The sequence below is a fragment of the Panthera onca genome, chromosome B1 (assembly GCF_046562875.1).
Source record: "Panthera onca isolate mPanOnc1 chromosome B1, mPanOnc1 haplotype 2, whole genome shotgun sequence".
Classification (NCBI taxonomy): Eukaryota; Metazoa; Chordata; class Mammalia; order Carnivora; family Felidae; genus Panthera; species Panthera onca.
Genome location: NC_138342.1, coordinates 201966183 through 201985569, shown reverse-complemented (window position 1 = coordinate 201985569; position 19387 = coordinate 201966183). Strand labels below are relative to the sequence as shown.

The 19387-nt window shown below is 41.6% G+C and overlaps 1 protein-coding gene across 3 annotated transcripts in view; it reads right to left on the bottom strand.

The window, feature by feature from the left end:
* CSMD1 (CUB and Sushi multiple domains 1) overlaps positions 1-19387 on the bottom strand; it is a 2002273-nt gene that overhangs the window by 294853 nt on the left and 1688033 nt on the right. For all 3 annotated transcript variants that reach the window (XM_078445226.2, XM_078445227.2, XM_078445228.2), the window contains 3 exons: positions 18386-18577; positions 17794-17920; positions 1349-1551 (listed from right to left, as the gene is read on the bottom strand). In XM_078445226.2, coding sequence (XP_078301352.2) covers positions 1349-1551; positions 17794-17920; positions 18386-18577 — 522 coding nt within the window. The remainder of the gene's footprint in view (positions 1-1348; positions 1552-17793; positions 17921-18385; positions 18578-19387) is intronic.

Here is a 19387-nt window from a genome sequence, read left to right as displayed (position 1 = left end):
ACAGGTAAGAGAGAAAAACAAACATAACCTCATAGTGCTGCCAACATTTTTGTTTTGCCAGAGAAGGACAGTAGATTACACATCTACTGTCTACTCACCACCATTTCTGAAGATAAAGAGCAAAATTCTTAAGATGAAGGACATTTTCCCCCAAGCTAGGTTCGCTGGAACAAACTTACCTCTGATGTTTTTACCAAAGACCGGTGAAAAATTTAGCACGTTTGCAAATTATTGCAAATTACCACGCTCGAAGCACAGTAAAACCAGAGATAAAAAATTGTGCAGATGATAATCTCATTTTTATTAGCAACCTTTTAAAGCATTAAATTGAGCTAAGTCCAGTTGCTATGTAAATCCTAAATATGCTCACCAGTGACCTGCCAAGGGATGAGGCGGGTTGGAAGGTGTTATGTGCAAACCCCACTTGTCTTACGCCCACGGCTGACCACGTGCACCGCCAAATCATATGACCTCTATGTGGTGCAACTTGAAGGGCACTCAAAAGCGGAACTTCCGGGGCACCTGGGTGGCTCAGTCGGTTGAGCGTCCGACTTCGGCTCAGGTCATGATCTCATGGGGCTGACAGCTCAGAGCCTGGAGCCTGTTTCGGATTCTGTGTCTCCCTCCCTCTGCCGCTCACCTGCTCACGCTCTGTCTCTGTCCCTCTCAAAAATAAATAAACATTAAAAAAATTTTGAAAAAAAGTGGAACTTCCATAAAATATCTTCACTCCTTCCTTCTTGAGAAACCGCTCATTGAAAATGGGCTGGAGAGTTAAAAAAAAAAAAAAAAAAAAGCCAAGGTGGAACCTGTCTTTCAGGAGGTAAGAGCTCAAATGTGCGAACACTGTGTCCCGTGAGCGATCGCCCAGAGATCACCGTCTCAAGTGAAGTACTCAAGACCTTGGTCCAAAGAAGGAGAAGAATCCGGGCACTTGTGTTTGGGGTGGCTGACCACGGACACTCAGAGCACAGCAGGTGAGCATCTCCATGGCATGGGGACTTCATAGCACAATCAGGGAGCCTGGAGTTGGTACAGGTTTTGCGGGGGCACCAGAGATAAACTTTACACTCAGGTAGAGATCCACACATGTCTTGGGCCCAAATTTCCCTAGTTAACTCGAGCCTTTAAAGTTGTGTGTGTATTTTTTCACGTAACCGCGGACATGCGATGCCCAACCCTTCCTGCCAACGTGAGCGTTCCCTGAAACGGACTTTTCTCTTGAGACGCATTTTCAAAATTTCCCATTACGCTCCACAGAAATTACCTCCATTAGGGGCGAGGCCTAAGGACACAAACGGCAGTACAAATGACCGCGAGGACGAGGGAGAGGGCAGCCGTCACCTACTTGAGAACTGAATGGAGAAGCCAGACTTGCTGATGAAGAAGTCGCTGTCGAACTGCAGGGTGAGCGAGCTGAAGGTACTGTGGATGTCCTCGGGGAGCATGGAGCCGCTCCACTCCTTCAGCAGGACGTCACTGTCCACGGGGCCGTCCCAGACCTTCAGGATGTCATGGGCCGTCTCGGTGTCGAACACGATGAAGTGCAGGCTGCGGGAGAGAGCACAGCTGGCACACTTACTCGGAAGAGGGCTTCCCGCTCCACGAGAACACCTGAGCACCACCGGGAATGCACGCGAGCTCATCTCGTCTGCCCACACCCCGGCGACACGGTGTCACCTGACAACGAGGCAGAGGGGACCGAGCCTCCTGGACGTGGACCCACTGGTGCACCGAGGATCCCTTCTGCCCCTGACGGACACACACCGCCAAGCTCTATGCAGAGCCGCGTGTTAAGGACGAAACAATGGAACGATTCCTTCTGAGACTGTCAGTTCTTTTCATAATTCAAAGCTTTCTCGGGCTCACAAATCAAAGGCGACTTCGACATCGCTTGGCTTTAAGCTAATCAAAGTCTGATCTTTCCGTGGCTTCCGTGTGGTTCCTGAAACACCCCACTAGGTGGTAGCATCCGTGCCCAGAGAGACACCTGCAAAGGCCCTCTTTGAAGCACGGGGATGCTGTCCTTGGACCCGAACCATCTCACCTTACGCTGTTGGTTTCTATAAGTTTTATTTTCAGAAAAATGCATAATTTGAAATACCAACACAAAGGCAGAAATGTGTGACACCAACTCCCGTCTCGAGAACATTTTCATCTACTTCTATCAGATTTACAAACATCTCCCAGAGCAACGTAAAACATCTCTCCTCTAGAAAGCTCACTCTTCTGGGCAGGACTGTCGTCGGGACAAGCAAACAGCCCCGTGGAAGGGCTTAGCTAACGGACCAACACAAGTCACTACTTCCTGACGGGGTTGGTCTCCAGTTTCTCCTTCACCGCGTGTTACACAAAATTGTCAGGGAGATAAAAATCCTAAGATGTCGACATAAAATAATTTTAACATGGAGAAAAGTACAGGCTGTAGCAGACCCTGTACCACCTATCATGCTGGGCTCCTCGGCTGCAGATCGTCTGCAAAAATAAAATCTTACAGACACGGCCACACAACCCTCTCTTCCACGCACCCATCGGCCATTCTGCTCACTGCACACTTCTAAAATGTGGATGGACTGTTCCCTAGTACATTTCCCCTTTCACATTTCCATCATTTCCATGTCCGCGTGCGTACGTCTCCCCAGACAATCTCTAGTCCTGTTTTCTACATTGAACGCTTATGGCGTAAGAGAGGTCATTTTGGGGTGTATGTCCTGGTACCATTTTCAAGTTGCTTTTTACATTCAGTGTTACTTACATGAAAGTCCTTCACATCGAAAAATGTAGAGTTTTGTTCCTACACTGTAAAAGCATGGGTAAATGCTTATTTTTCTAGTCCTCTACTAAAGGATAGTTTGTTTTTACATTTTATTTTTGAGGTTTTCTGTGTGTGTGTGTGTGTGTGTGTGTGTGTGTGTTTACTTATTTTTGTGGAAGTATAGTCAACACACAGCGTCATATCAGTTGTGTTCAACACAGCGATTTGACAAGTTTATGCGTTATGTCTTGCTCACCACAAGAGTATAGCCACATTCCCACATCTTATTTTTAAGTTTATTTTGTAAGAGAGAGAGAGAGAGAGAGAGAGAGAGAAAGAGGAGGGGAGGGGAAGAGAAAGAGGGAGAGAGAGAATCCCAAGCAGGCCCTGGACCAACAGCGCAGAGCCTGATGCAGGGCTTGAACTCAAGAACCATGAGGTCATGACCTGAGCTGAAATCGAGTCAGATGCTCAACTGATTGAGCCCCCCAGGCGCCCTGCCACATTCCCACCTCTTAATTATGGCAATGGTGCTCCAGCAAGCACCCCTGTGAACTCACCCAGGATCTTTCTAGGCTCAAACAGAATCTCCAAGCTGTTCTGCCCAGTGACCTGAGCACTGAGCCTCACAGTAGTGGTCGCAGGCCTTCGTTCTGTCACGTGCTTACCAACACCCGATGTTATCAGACTCCAGTAGTCGTACAGATAGAACATCTGGTGCTTGAGGGATGCTATCCCGGGCAAATTGCATCCCCCCGATGACTCACGAGGTAGAACGTGTTTTGTGTCTCTAACGCTTCCCTCCCTCCATACAGTTCAGCGGCTCAACAAGTGTCTACTGATCACCAGCTGTGTCCTGGCATTCTTCCTGCAATCTTGGACGCATCAGATGAGGAAACTTAGAAGAGCCACTCTCACGGAGCTGGTGAGGTGATGGGAGAGGCCAGGCCGGAGCCCCCACCCTTGACCCTTCATGCGAGTGAAGAAGACTGCCGGCCAGCGGCTGGTAAATGGAACCGGAGGAGGAAGAGAGCAAAGCAGAGTAAAGAGCACTGGGGCAGGAGGGAAGGGCTGAAGTACTAACAGGGTACCTAGGTGAGCCACGTCACGGGGCCGGGCTTCAGCAGCGACTCAGAGGAGGCAGAGAGGTCGGTCATACCCCATGGGAGGGACGCGTGAAGCCAAGCAAACTGCAGGGAGGGTGTGCCCTCAGCCCTGGGGACATCCGGGCACTCCGTGTAACCAGAGCAGAGAGAGGGACTGAGAAGTGAAAGCTCAGGTGAGACAAACAGTGGGCAGGGGTGGCGTGGGGAGAGGGGGTCGGAACATTTAGTGCCTTGCAGCCTGTCCATTGGGTGACACGCCAATGGGACATTTTCAGTGAAGCAACTATCTCACCTAAGATTTAAAGCCTTTATTCTGCTTGCTGTGTGGACAGCAGAGTGTGGAGGAAAATGTCGAATCAAGAGTAGTGGAGGCAAATGCATGCTGTCAGGGGAGCTGCAGTGGAGACACTAAGAGGCTGTCAGACTCTGGAGACATTGTGAAGACAGAACCAGGACGGGATGAGGCACACGGGGGAGAGAGGAAGCAAGGTCACCCCAAGTTTCCTGGAAACCACAAAGGCTGGGGGGGGGGTGCCATCCACAGAGTTGACAAAGAATAGGTGGGCGAGGTTTGTGGGGTGGGGAAGACCAGAGGACGGAGGGGCTTGGGGCGTGTAGGGTTCAAGGTGCCTAATGGGCACTGAGCGGAGACGGTAAGGAGACGGTTGTTCATATGAAGCGGGAGTTCCGAAGAAAAGTCGCATGGAAATAACAAATGTGTGGGTCTTCTGCAAATAAGTGGTTGTTATACCAAAGGACTAGATGATATTGTCAAGGGTCACAGGTGAATAAAGAGAACCATGGGCTATGAATTACTTGAAAACATGTTTTCCCACTTTTGTAACATGCTATCTCTTTTGTTACTGCTTATGTATTAGGTCATAATATTTATATTATATTATATTATATTATATTATATTATATTATATTATATATTATTATATTTTTGCTGAAAAATTTTGTCACAACCCTTCATTTTAAGAAAAATCTGCTGCTGTTTACTATGGTAGGAGGATTTCTGTTTATCCTGTTATGTTGTTGATCATGAAATATATTATTTTTTCTATGCCTATTTACAAGACCAAAGAGTTATTTTTTCTTTTTAAATATTTCTAATGTTTATTTATTTTTGAGACAGAGAGAGACACAGCATGAGCCAGGGAGGGGCAGAGAGAGAGGGAGACACAGAATCCGAAGCAGGCTCCAGGCTCCGAGCCGTCAGCACAGAGCCCAACACGGGGCTTGAACCCATGAACTGAGAGATCATGACCTGAGCCAAAGTCAGATGCTCAACCAACTGATCCATCCAGGTGCCCCTATTTTTTTTAATTTTTAAAATGGAAGGTGTGTTTTCTTACTGAAGGGGAGCAGAATCTGCCAACCCCAAATATGTCCTGTTGGAATACTGGTTATTTTGAATTAAAGTTACTTAAGAAACAGCTGGTGCAAGAGGGACTGTGTGACCCGCCTTGTCCTCCTGAAAGTATGAGATTAATCTCCTCTGTGAAAAGTACCCTCTGAACCAGAAAGACATCCTTGCCACCAGAGAGACAGGTTGAGGGCGGAGAAGGCTGTGCAAGCAAACCTCGTGACTTCCTCTCTAATCTACCACTCCAAACCCAAACATCTTTGTCTCGTCAATTCTTCACAAATTTATTGTTTCCTTGTCTAAAAGCTATAAAAGCATGCCTGCTCTGGTCAGTGCTCTGAGTCTTATATTTCCAGTGGGGTTTCTGTACATGTGAATTAAATTTGTTTGTTTTTTTTCTTCTTCTGTTAGTTTATCTCACATCAGGTTAATTATCAGACCAGCCCAAGAGGTTACAAAAGAAAAAGGGAGGAGTTTTCCTCTCCTATGTGACTTTTTTGCCATACATTTCTATTTCTATCCCATTTTGGTCTGGATATGGGGTAAAAATATGTTATTCTGTGTACATGCATTGACAGTTTGTTCCTAGTATGTGACCATGCTTCTGTTTCATACTTACTTGAACAAAATTTTCAGGTTCTACTTAAAGTTTGAAGATCTTTTTAAAATAAGTCTAATAAGTCCATGGTCAAATCGATAAGCTTCCTAACTTGTTATCTATTGAACCTATGAATCATAAAGATGTATAAGAAGACATTTCCAATGTCTCCCTACAATTCAGTCGTGTCTATATTAAATTATGTTCTTAAGCTGAACAAAAGTTCCTGACTGTCATATATTCCTGGTGAATATATGCCCCTAAACAAAGTATAGTACTATTTTGTGTGTCAGTAATTGCATAACAGGTACCTGTGGTAAGGAATGATAGTTTGATGATAGGATTCCAGGTTGATGGTTATTTTCCTTTAGTTTTTCAAAGATCTCCTTCTTTCAGTCTGTGTTAAGATGCCTTTTATCAAGCTAATAACATATGTGTTTCTTTCTTTGGCTGTTTGTTAGATCTCCCTGCCTTTGGCATGCTTCAGTCTTACTAGAACATGTCTAGGTGTTCAGTGATTTTCACTAAAGCTACTCAGGACACACTAGGCTTAATAAGTGCAAAATTCATATTGTCGATCAGTTCCAGCAGTTAAGGTGATGTAAAGAATTACTACTTATTGTAACTATCACTGTAGTTTACTTTTATACAGTGTGCTTGTCATACTTTTTGATAAAAATACAAATTAATGAAGGAAAGATGAAAAGTGAAGAAACTAGTTTAAGAAATTACTATGTGTAAGTCTATGGCAATACGCTTTAAACTATGCATGAAATTGTTTTCTAGAAAATGTAGATGATCAAAATTGGCTCTGGGAGCTCAATATAGACAAACATACAGACATACAAACATATAGACAAAATTGAAAACAGGATAAATGGTCTAACAACAAAGGAATTAAAAGTTCAGTAAATAGTGATATATATAGCCAGAAGTCCATAGAGTACAGCTAAGTGAAAAAAAAAAGTAGAAAACACTATTATTTTTATTTACCTTGCATAAGTAATTTTATTTACAAATTCAAATAATTTTCCTATAGATTCTGGGGGAATTTCATAACTTCAGATGGTAAAATTTAATATTTGTTATTTTTTTTCATTATGGAGACTTTTTTCTATGATTAAAATGTATTTACTGAAGTAAAGAACAATTAAGAATTTAGTCCCTGAGACAGGGAACAGAACACTGAAGCAAACTATCACTACTTCTAATTAACATTATTCTAGGGATTGTAGCCCCTGAAATAAGACAAGCAAAAGGCATAAGATTTGGAAAAAATGAAGATAAACTCTTACTAATGTAGATAGCATGACTGTATGCCTAGAGAAAATTTGAAAACCTACAAACTCTTAGAATAAGAAGTTTACATAGGATAAATATAAAAATATAATTCATTTCCATATAGTAGCCACAAATACAAAACGACATAAGAATACTATTATCATTCATAAAAAAAGCATCCTGTAGGTAGGAACAATTCCAACAAAAGATGTGAAAAACCTCCACACAGAAAACTGAAAAGCATTGTTGAAACAAGTAATATAAGACCTAAATAAATATCCCAAACACTGTGTTAGGAATCAGAAAATTCAGCACTGTAAATGATATCAGGTTTCCCCAAATTCTATTGATATGATGTGATTCCAGTCAAAATCCTAGAAACTTCTTTTGTGGAAAGTAACAAGTATTTCTATAATGAATATGGAAATGCAAAGAGTCAAGAACAGTGAGAGCAATCTATATTACCAAGAGCAAAGCTGGAGGACTATAGCACCAGATATTAAGACTTATTATAAAATAATTAAATAATTAAGATGGGAAAGTATGACACTGGTTAGACAAATAGAGCCAGGGGATGCAATAAAGTTTGGAAACAGACCCACATGTCTATGATGGCCTGGTGTATGATAAAGATCGCATTATATACTTCAATGAAGAAAGACTGACTTCAACAAATGGCCAATTGAATTTCACTAATTGCAACAGCAAAAACAACAAAATACCTGAATATTCCTCACACTGTACACAAAAATCAATTCCAGATGAAATGGAGATACAAATGTGCAGGTAAAATAAGTCTTCTGCAAGAAAACTCAACACAATATTTATATAACTTTGGGAAGGCAGGACTTCCTAATCTGGACCCCTAAATATTAATAACTCTAAAAAAAAACAATTTGATATAACACAATGTAAATAATGGTAAGAAAACCACTAACCATAAAAGAAAAATGAGTCAAAATAAATTTGACTCATTGATATTAAATCCATATTTATCAAAAGACATTCTTATGAGATTAAAAGACTGAAGAATATTAGAGCAATTGTTAAACATATAATTAACAACATATTGCATTATATATATATATATATATATAAACTATATACACATCGAAAAGTAAAAGATAGGCAATCTGGTACACAAAAAAAAATGGGCAAAAGACTTCAACTGGCAATTTATAAAAAGAGGATATTCAAAAGGCCAATAAACATAAAAATTTGATGTTTATAAAAATAAACATATATAAAAGCATGTTGTCCTTGATGAATCATCAGGAAAATGCAAATTTAAACTACTACACACTCACTGGCATGGCTAAAATGAAAAAGTCAGGGCGCCTGGGGCTCAGTTGGTTAAGTGTCCAACTCTTGATTTTGGCTCAGGTCATGATCTCACAGTTCATGAGATCAAGCCCCACATCTAGCTTTGTGCTGACAGCACAGAGCCTGCTTGGGATTCTCTCTCTCTGTCCCTACCCTGCTCATGTGCTCTCTCACTCTTTCTCTCTCTTTCAAACTAAATAAATAAATTAAAAAAAAAAAAAAAAAGAGGGGCGCCTAGGTGGCTCAGTTGGTTAATCCTCTGACTCTTGGTTTTGGCCTTGGTCATGATCTCACGGTTTGTGAGTTGGAGCCCCACATTGGGCTCTGCACCGACAGCACAGAGCCTTCTTGGGATTCTCTCTGTCCCTTTTTCTATGCCCCTCCCCCCACTCACACTGTCTCTGTCTATGTCAAAATGAATGCATGAATGAGAAAGAAAGAAAGAAAGAGAGAGAGAGAGAGAGAGAGAGAGAGAGAGGGAGAGAGAGAAAGAAAGAAAGAAAGAAAGAAAGAAAGAAAGAAAGAAAGAAAGAAAAGAGAAAAGAAAGAACAAAAGAAAGAAAGAAAGGAAAGGAAAAAGAGAAAGAAAGAAAATGACAGTCAATGCCAAGTGTATTTGGAAGGTGGAAACCTGGACATCTTAACTAAGTGGTGATGGGAGTAAGACAGGGATATGATCACTTAGGGAGATCATTTGGCAGAATCTACCAAGGCTGAGTGCAGGACTCACCATTATTCAGAAATTCTAGTGCTTAGCTATGCATCCAAGAGAAAAACATATGTGTATTCACCAAATAATACATGAAGGCATATTCAATATGGTACCTCACACCAGATAAAAACAATCCACACATCCATCAATACCCAGAACGAATAAATAAATTATGGTATATCCATGCAATGGAATAATCTAGCTCTATCAGTGGGAGGGAAAGGTTGCAGAAATGAAGATGTAACACCAATCTCACTGTATAATTCCACTTTATATATTGTTCCAATTAGGCAAAGCTCATCTTAAAGCAGGATAGTGATTATCCTTGAGAATGAGTGATTCAAATGGAGCTCAAAGGGCACATGTTGTATCTTGATGATCCTGTATTTCTGGTTTCTTATCTGGCTGCTGATTACGTGGGGGGTTATTTCATGAACAAGCCACATACTGACTGACAGTTGGTGCAGGTTCAGGCGTACATGTTACATGTTCGTGAGAAGCTTCCACACACACGCAAACAACCATGCAGCTTGGTGCTGTGAGTTTTGCCAGTTTGAAAACTGTCTCATGACTGACAAAAAACACGATAAAACAAAATGTAAACACAGAAACTTAACAGCCATTTAAAATAAAAGAAATACGAAACGTCAATACGCCAGACTCTATACAACTACGTAGGGAACATTTAAAAATGAAAGAAAAGGGGCGCCTGGGTGGCTCAGTCGGTTAAGCATCCGACTTCGGCTCAGGTCATGATCTCACGGTCCGTGGGTTCGAGCCCCACATCGGGCTCTGTGCTGACAGCTCAGAGCCTGGAGTCTGTTTCAGATTCTGTGTCTCCTTCTGTCTGTGACCCTCCCCCATTCATGCTCTGTCTCTCTCTGTCTCAAAAATAAATAAACGTTAAAAAAAAATTAAAAAAAAATAAAAAAAATAAAAAAATAAAAATGAAAGAAAATAGAGTATCATCCTAAAGCTCCCATTCCTTTCAGACACAGGCCCGTGAGGAAACAAAACCCATACACACTACAAGGCCACATCACAAGCTCCAACAGGTACGCATAAAGCTTCAGGTCGATACAGAGGGACATGTGTCCAATTCTGCCTCAAGATGTCTAGGAGGGGTCTTGTAAGACAGAAAAAAAGAAGGGAATTCAAGTACAAGCAAAGGGACAAAATTAGTAAACAAATACAAAAAGATGTCAAAAACGTCAAAAAATAAAAGCAACAAATAAACACAAGAAACAAAATGTTGTAGAGACAGTTTCTCTTCCTGCCAGACTGACAAAGATTAAGACTTTATTTGGTTTCAGTGAAATTGTGAAGACCCTCCCTTTTCATACACTGGTGGAGGCCATAACTATTCTTTTTAAAAGCAATTTCATTAACGGCCCTAAAAACGTAAATGGGCATACACAGCATGGCTGATCACAGTGACAAACCGAAAACCACCCACGTGTCCCGACAGGGTATGGTTTAAGTAAACGATGGTACAATCAGGCAACGGACTGTTATGCGGTGACTAGACGGGATGAGGTGGAATTGTGAGAAAGGACCTAAAACGCTGACTATGTTTATTAACGGAGAAGAAAATGCTCAGAATAAAATTACGGCGTGATACTATTTGTGTAAAAGTAATTCAATAAATAGATAAATGAATAAATAAAAGTGTACAGATTTGTGTTTGCATGGTGAAATTCTAGAAATACGTAACAATTTTTTAGTAGTCATCTTTCACATCGAGGATGACAGCCAACTAGTTTTCAGCCTTTTTATTTTTCTGCAACACTTTTCCAGTGTTTCAAAAATAAGTGAAAATAGATACTTTGAATTGCATGCCAGTGAGCTTGAATTTATTCTGCACATAATAAGCAGACCAAAAATCATTTTCTGAAGTGGGAAAGTGAAATGATCATTTCTGCTTTCTAGAAACGTTTGTATTAAGACCTATAAAAATGTGGGGGTGCCTGAGTGGCTCAGCTGGTTGAGTGCCTGACTCCTGACTCTGGCTCGGGTCCTAATCTCATGGTCGTGAAATGGAGCTGAACCCCACATGGGGCTCTGGGCTGGGAGTGGGGCCTACTTAAGATTCCCTCTCGCCCCCCCCTGCTCCTCCCCAGCTCACAAGCCTTCTCTCAAGAAACAAAAACAACACAAAACAAAAAGGCATGTAAAAATGTTTCCACAATTCAACCCAACAAAGATTTTCCTAGAAATGTATTCTAAGGTATTAATTATAAATATAAGCAAAAGTTTACTCGCAGTACTATTTTCCATATGATTATGTATAATATCAAAAATTAGAAATAACATAAATTACTAACAAGAGACAATATTTAACCACAGCCACTCACACTGCAGAATAGACACAGGTACACGTAACATGCATGTAAGACACGTCAACATGCTCATAATCACGTCTGCTAGAGGTATAATGTGTGTCTTTTTTTTTTTTTTTACATTTTTCAAAATGTCTATATATGCCTTCATTTTTGGTCATATTAAACCAATGTTTTTAATAAAGAAAATAAACCACCTTCCCTAGCATGGGAACAACGGACTAGAGAAAGCCCTCCCAGGACGGTCAGTTAACAGGTCTCAGGAATGAAAAGGGTCTGAACAGGAGAGTGGTGGCCACGGTGGGTGCGTGAGTACTACCTGGGAGCTTCAGTCACGGCATTAGTGAGATGTGAGGATCGTGTGAGTGTGGGCAGGAGGGAAGCTTAGGGTACGAAGAGTTTTGTCTTCCATCCGTGGATACACACTTATGACATTCACGCAGATAGACGCTCAGATGGATGGTAGCTGTAGGATCGAAATGCTGAATTCAAAGAAGAAAATGGGTTATTTTTAGATGGGATAATAAGAATGAAATTTTTGTCGAGGAGTTGACATTTCAACTGGGTCCTAACAGATGGGAAGAATCTGGAGACGAGGCAAGAAGGAGTAATTGGGGAGAAGGAGGTCAAGAGACAGAGCTGGTGTAGCACAGCTGGGATTAGGGACTAACGCATCTATTCGTAGTTGGAGACAAATTTGTGAAGGCACAGTAAGCCAAATCAAAGGCGGTATTACAGCTCTTGTTAAGGAGCTTATGCTTGCTGATCAGCGATGGGAGTGTTGCAGAGACTGGGGAGGGGAGAGCACGGATTTGGAGAGGTCAGCTGGGAGAAGATTAAAATAAGGAAGGTAATGAGCATGTTAAGTAAGGACCTGGAAGAGTAAGATAAGAAGAAAGGAAGATGAACAAACGGAGAGCTGACAAGGCTTTGGTGCATCTGCACTGAGTTTTTTCTAAGTGCTTATAATGAGGAAATTTAACGTAATTACCAAAGGAATGCTGTGAGACGTACACCGACATCTTGGACTTCCTTTTTGGGGAAATGCTGGAGACTGAGGAAGGAGAAATAAGGAGGAGCGGAAGATAATCCTGATAATTAAAATCCCCAACCACTTGGAGGAAGGTGGATGTTAACAGAACTAGGGGATGCAGAAGTAGAAACAGGACCGGGGGGAATGATAAAAGCAATGACAGAAGTTGATGTATTTGGAGTACATCTCCGGGGGTCTCGGTGTCTACGAAACAGGGTAATGCCCATGTTTCCACTGCCAACTACTTCTCCTATATCTCCATCTAGCTTGGATTCCAATTTCACTTCGCATGTTACCACTTTTCATTTTTTTCTCTACTTCTGTCTTTGTTGGCCAATGCCCTTTTTCATGATGTCCATGCAGAACGTCAAGTGGGTTTATCGACGAAAGGAGGCAGCAACGCAACATGCCCTGTGCATGAACTTGGTAGCAGATGCACATGCTCAACTACTCGAGGACTTGGAAAGAAGACATGGTCACTCGGCGATGGCGGTGTGCCTCCATTATTTGTGTAGTGACATGGGGACTGAACGGTGAAAATGCAAGTCTGTTCTTTATGCAACTGTTCAGCCCGTCCACAAGTTTCTGCGGAGATTCCGGCCGCATGGTTGGAGGAGGGCTGTTAAATAAAGATTAATAACCGAAACTGCGCTTGTGAGGATCCCACAAAGTGAGGAGTGCCGCGGCTGTCCCGCCTCTCTCTTACTGGCTCCTCAGTGGCTGGGGAGGTACGCTAAACCCCGTGGCTGTCCCCATGGCTCCAGGCTAAGGACTGGAAGCCAGCCCAGACACGGCGGACTTGTCAGTACTAATGGTCTCTTTCCTCATTTTGATGGCTGAAGTTCTCGTGGCTGGCGAATTCCTCACGCTGTCTACAACAGATAAGTATAATCTGTGGTCTAAATAGGAAAGGAAAAACCTCAGATGTGTTGATTCCTGGCCCCATGCTCAGCTGTTAGATCCTCAAAAGGCTTCCAACTCAGGTTCCCGGCACATTGGCTAAGGCTCAACACTGAGACCGGACAGACTTGTCTCATGAGTGGAGGTCGCTGGCCCACCACTTTCCTCTTGACTCTATTCCTTATGGGGATTTTGAAGTCTGATCACAAATAAATTAGAATATCCCTACAATTCCAAGCCAGACCTCACTGTGCTCTATCACACGGGATAGCCAAGAAACAAGTCCAGGGCACATCAGGTTGAGGTGAGCAACCCATATTTCACTTTCTGTAAAAGTCTGGACAGGGACAGTTTTGACAAGCGAGGTAAATTTTTGATACGCCTCTGATGTTTCTAATCCTGCCCGGGCTTCTCCAAAAGAATTCCCCTTAACCATACCTCCCAACGTAATTTCCTGCGAACGACTAGGCACAGAAATACCTTCAAAGTGAGTTTTCTAGACAATTACACTTGCAGAAAAGCAATTAATACCAACGAACGATATACACGTCTTTATGTAAAATGTGGCCTTCGATGCTGCTTGCTGAAGATGGTTATAGTGCTGTTATCTTTATTATATAAATTACAGCTGTGTTCAGCAATATACACAGAGTCTCTTAGAGAAATGTTTACATGAAACACTAAATGTGGCTACATGTACTACAATGTCTTGTGATTAGACTTTTAATTAAATTCAGCTCAGGTAACTGCTTTATAGAATATACGTTAAAATTACAAACCTCTTCCAGACCCGGGTGCCCTATAACAATAACCATTCAGGGGTCATCTATTGCCTTGAGCAAAAAGCTATGCAACATGCAATCAGAAATTGCTTGGGGCTTCAGTGAAATCGAAATGGGTCCAACAATAATTGGCCCTGAAGTGTGTCGAAACCATTTTTTAAATAATTTCTGGGATCCTGTTGTTTATTCATTCTTTGAGAGTAAAAACATTTACATTAAATAAATCAGAGTCTGAATGTGTAATAATGAATTCCATTTATATGAAGAATTTTTTAAATACTTAAATTAATCCCTGAACTCATGTTTATATGACTGATGCATTCTTCATTACCAAATAAACAGTTCAGTTAATACTGGCTAAGTTACCAGTGGAATAAGTAAGGCTTAGACACTAGCCAACAAATATCAAAGCTAAAACTGGACCCTATCTTTCTGAGTAGTAGTACCATTTAAAGCCTAAAATTGTACATCATGTACTTTTAATTATGTTTGTTTTCCAAAGTGCCACACCAAAATCAATATATTTTCTTAACAAAGAGGAATCACCAGAAACATCTTGAGACGAAGCTGAACATTGAGTAAATTAATTATAAATACTGATGCTTCCTTCTTGATTTCCTTATTAGGAAGGACTTTATGACTTAAATCAAAAAGATCTGTTTACAAATTTGCTAAAGTAAACTCTCATAGTTGAAAGACATGGAAGGGAATGACAACATCCCCAGAACAACAAATTAGTGTATTCAATGTCTTTTTTTCTAGAATCCTAATGGTTAAACATCAGAGCCCAGTCCATGATATAAAAGTTCTACAGTTGTTATTACTTCAACTCATTCTTTATTACTTTCTTTTCTCTTTTCTTATTAAAATGTTAATGAAGTATTAGATTCACCTGCCAAGAATGAATTCATCCTCTGGTTTGCATTTAGGAGAACAATGCTTATTTTAATTCTTAGGAAACAAATCACAAAGGAACTTGTCAGAGATACAGAAATTTGAAATCTCCCTAAAAGAAAATATATCCTGTTTATGTCAAGTTATTTTGGGAATCATAAAATATCCTTAGAATTTTTCAAAACAAAAACTAGTATAATGGCTTTTATAATACTCAGGTCAAGCATTCAGGAGTTAAAGGTTAAGAAATAATATTTAGTTTTATTTAGTTCAGTGGAAAAGTGCATTGATTTCCATAAAGAATTACAGATTCTTACATTGTTACTCTAATATATCTTATTTTTGTCGCAGTAGATCAATAATTATCTAATTAACCACTTATCTTAATCAAGGTCACAAGTTAATTTTTACATCATTTATTATAAACTGACATCTTGCATTATGTATGTGATTGACATGCCTTCTCTTGCTCCTCTTAAGTAATGAGAATTATTTTTTGTTAGGCTTTGAAAGTGGTAATAGTTTGTGCCATGTTAGTTTAAGATGGCAAGAAATTCGGGGCACCTGGGTGGCTCAGTCGGTTAAGCGTCTGACTCTTGGTTTCGGCTCAGGTCATGACCTCACGGTTCCTGAGATCGAGCCCCACATCTGGCTCTGCACTGACAGCAGCTAGCCTGCTTGGGATTCTCTCTCATGTCCTTTCTCTCTCCTTCCTTCTATTTCTGCCCCTCCACCACTCTCACTCTCTCTCTCTCTCTCAAAATAAATAAATAAACTTCAAAAATTATTTTTTAAAAAGACGGCAAGATGTTCGTGTCACAGTGTGAAAGAGAGCTGTGGGTTTCAGAGGACGGATGTCCGATGAAGGGAACGGAGCATCACAGGATACAATATGCATCTCCCCTCGGCTTTCATTCCCGTTTACTGTCACTAAGTTATAAAATTGCAGCATGATGGGTCTATGTCTGTTTTACATACATTACTAAGTCTGCTAGGGTGCCTTTTATGAATAAGGACAAAAAAATCAGTGCTTTATGAATGCTTCTGTCCATTCACTTGCCCCATAAAGAAGTTTCTGTGTTTGATCTCCCACTTGATTCAACTTCATATATTTGAAGAAGGAGCTGAATTGGCCACTCAGTCTCTCGTGGTCTTCCTGGTGCACAAGGCAGTGAATGGACTGGACGTCTGTGGATTAGGACTGTTAGGGGTGGGGCAGAATTGTTCATCTTTTTTTTTGTTAATTTTTGTCAACTTTATTTATTTTGAGAGAGACAGAGACAGTGAGAGTCGGGGAGGGGCAGAGAAAGGAGACAGAGAATTCCAAGCAGGCTCTGCACTGTCAGCACAGAGGAGCCCGAAACGGGGCTTGAACCCACGAAACCGTGAAATCGTGACTCGAGTTGAAACCAAGAGTCGGATGTTTAACACACGGCGCCACCCAGGCGCCCCAGGGTGGGGCAAAATTTTTAGACAGTAAATTGTGTACAGAGATTTCAGAAGAACTACAATGAAAGGGAAAAAAAAAAATAAACACACAGTAAAATGATTCTACAAAGCACTGCAAAGGACTGTGTTCTCTTCTTGTTCATGAGAACTATAATCAAGAAACAACTTATTTTGAAATTACTTTGTGATTTACGTGCTGTGGTTTCTGACATGGCCTTCTGACCAGAACATGGAACACTTGCTTTGCAAAGATTACTTTTTGTTGGTTTACTTATCCGTATAAAAAGATTACCACAATAACCAAGACCCATCAATTAAAATAGAGTATTTTCTTTTAAAATGTTTGCACAATTTTCTGTGATTTTTTTCAAGTAGGCTCCATGTGTATGTAGTGCAGAGCCGAACATGGGACTCCACTCACAACACTGAGATCGAAACCTGAGCCAAGCTCAAGAGGTGAGCTTAACCGTCTGAGACACCCAGGTACCCCAATTTTCAGTGATTTGTAAATATTTTCATTTCTATGTGTAACTTTAGATTGAAATGCTTTCCTGGTTTACCTCAAACTTAACTTCGGTATATGGCAAATGACCACATATTCTCCCCAACCCTGTATGCAAGCCCCTTTTCAATATGACTTTGCTTTTCTTTCCGTTAAGGGCTGGAGTGTATTTCTTCAAACTTTATCTTGCTCATGAGCTTTGCTTTGACATATGGCATGTTAGCAAATGTTACGCAAGGCGAAGTTTGAAAAGCGTGCCCTCTCTTGCTGCCGGGCAAGTTCCATCGTGATTAGTTTACTGAAGAAACAGCAGTCTGGTATCGAGAGGCCCCAGCCTTCCGACACGTCCAGGTGAGATGTGCACACCTGAGTGACACTATCCTGGACCACCCTGCCAAACGTGCCCAGCCCAGGACTGCCCAGGCAACCCACAAAGTCAAGGGCAGATAAATCACTGTTTTACGCAACTGAACTTTGGTGGCCAGTTTGTTATGCGGCAAAAGCTAACTGATACCTTTACTTCCTTTTTCTCTTTTTTGTAGATGGCTTAACACAAGTTCTTAAAGGAACACCAAAGTAAGTGTGTGAGCCAACCAAAACTGTATGCGCACCATTATGTGTTTTTCTTTGACTCACAAACTTAAATCTAGTCATGGATAATAACAGATGTATTATTATCTCCACTACAAATACAGAAGACAAGACCGTATTCTAAAACTGCATCGCGGAAACCAAAGTACAAGAAAGTACCTGATGGTCTTTCCTGGGTCGGCCTCGATGGTCCAGGTACAATGCAGGTTGTTGTCATAGGGAGCAGGGTAGCCGGGAGACAGGATGCGCCCTGACGTGGCAGCATGGATATGACCACCACACTCCGCTGCGAGAGACAGGGAAACAGGAGGGGATTCACTCCAGGCCCTCGGATTTCCATACAGCTCTTTTAATAACAAACCCCCAAACCATCACGTCCACATTATACACACAACCAAAAATAATCACATTCGTCCGTCTCCATCATTTGTTTCCTTTACTTATTCCCAAGCATCATCCCGATGGAAAGACATTATCTGCTACGTAATTAAAGTCGAGAGTATAAAACAATGAAACACTTGAGTTATAATTCCAATAGTAATTCTGTACAGACAGCCTCAGTAAAACAGTACCAGGAAATCGTCCTTTCCTACAGAAAACAAGAAACAACAAAAAGACATGCATATCTTGGAAATACATAAAAACCTACATGCAGAGAGAGCAGAAGAACCCTGCCCTCTTCCGCAGCACCGTGGGGCTCCCGCTCTCAGGTATGCTTTTGTGTAGTGAGGAGGCCAACTTCCCAACTCACCTACACAGGAAGGCAGTGGCTTGTCCCACACTCTCCGGTCGCCACTCAGGCAGGTCAGACTGTTGCTGCCATGCATGGCATAGCCTGGGTTACAGCTGTACAGAACTACAGTGTCAGTAAAGTGGCCTTCATCTCGGATCCTATAGCCATAGTTAGGGATTCCTGGATCCTCACATTTTACTAGGTCAAAACCTATGAGAAAGGAGGGGGAAGATTGAGTAGAAGTAACGGTAGACTGTAGGTTAGCATCAAATAAAGATGAGATAGTGGAGGTTATCAAACGCCTCCCGGAGCTTGGAAAGAAAAAGAAGACTGTGAATTTAAAAAGGGAAAAACACAGGTGGGTCTCGATCGGACTTATTTGGTAACCATGTGTCGTCTCGTGATGCTTGATAATTTTATTTGTTCTTATCTATTTACATAATTATACGGAGAGTCTCTTTTCCTAAGAGTTCCAAATTCTCGTCTGCTAATCTAGGTTGCCTGCCAGCATGCTGAATTCTCCAGTAAGCCTTAGAGCCTTGTCTCATGGAGCTGTAAGCTTTTCCTACTTCCACATTCCTTCTGTCAAGCTCAAACTTTCCAGAAGGAGGGACCAGCCATGCCTGTGTGGCACAGAGCCTGAAAGGCACTCTTCACGGTCCTTACTGCCAGCACTGACTGTAACCTGCAGTCATGACCCGCCCACCTTCACACCATCTTTCTCTATAACTGCAAGATCTTAAGCTTCATGGGAAACTGAAAAGTTGTTCCTACTCACAGAAGGCAGGCTTGTGAATTTCCACCTGCCACACTGCTGTGGCATACGGTTAGGGGGGCTTCTGGGCAGCTAACTCCACGTGCAACGGAAATCCCAGAAATGAATCACTATAATGACTTCGCCAAACTTAGCTCTTAAACTCAAAGAAATAGATGACAGAAATGAAGATTTAGCTTCTGCAGTACTGAGAGCTGTATATTGCTTTTATGTGAGGCAATATATTACGGCCATCTGTGGAGACA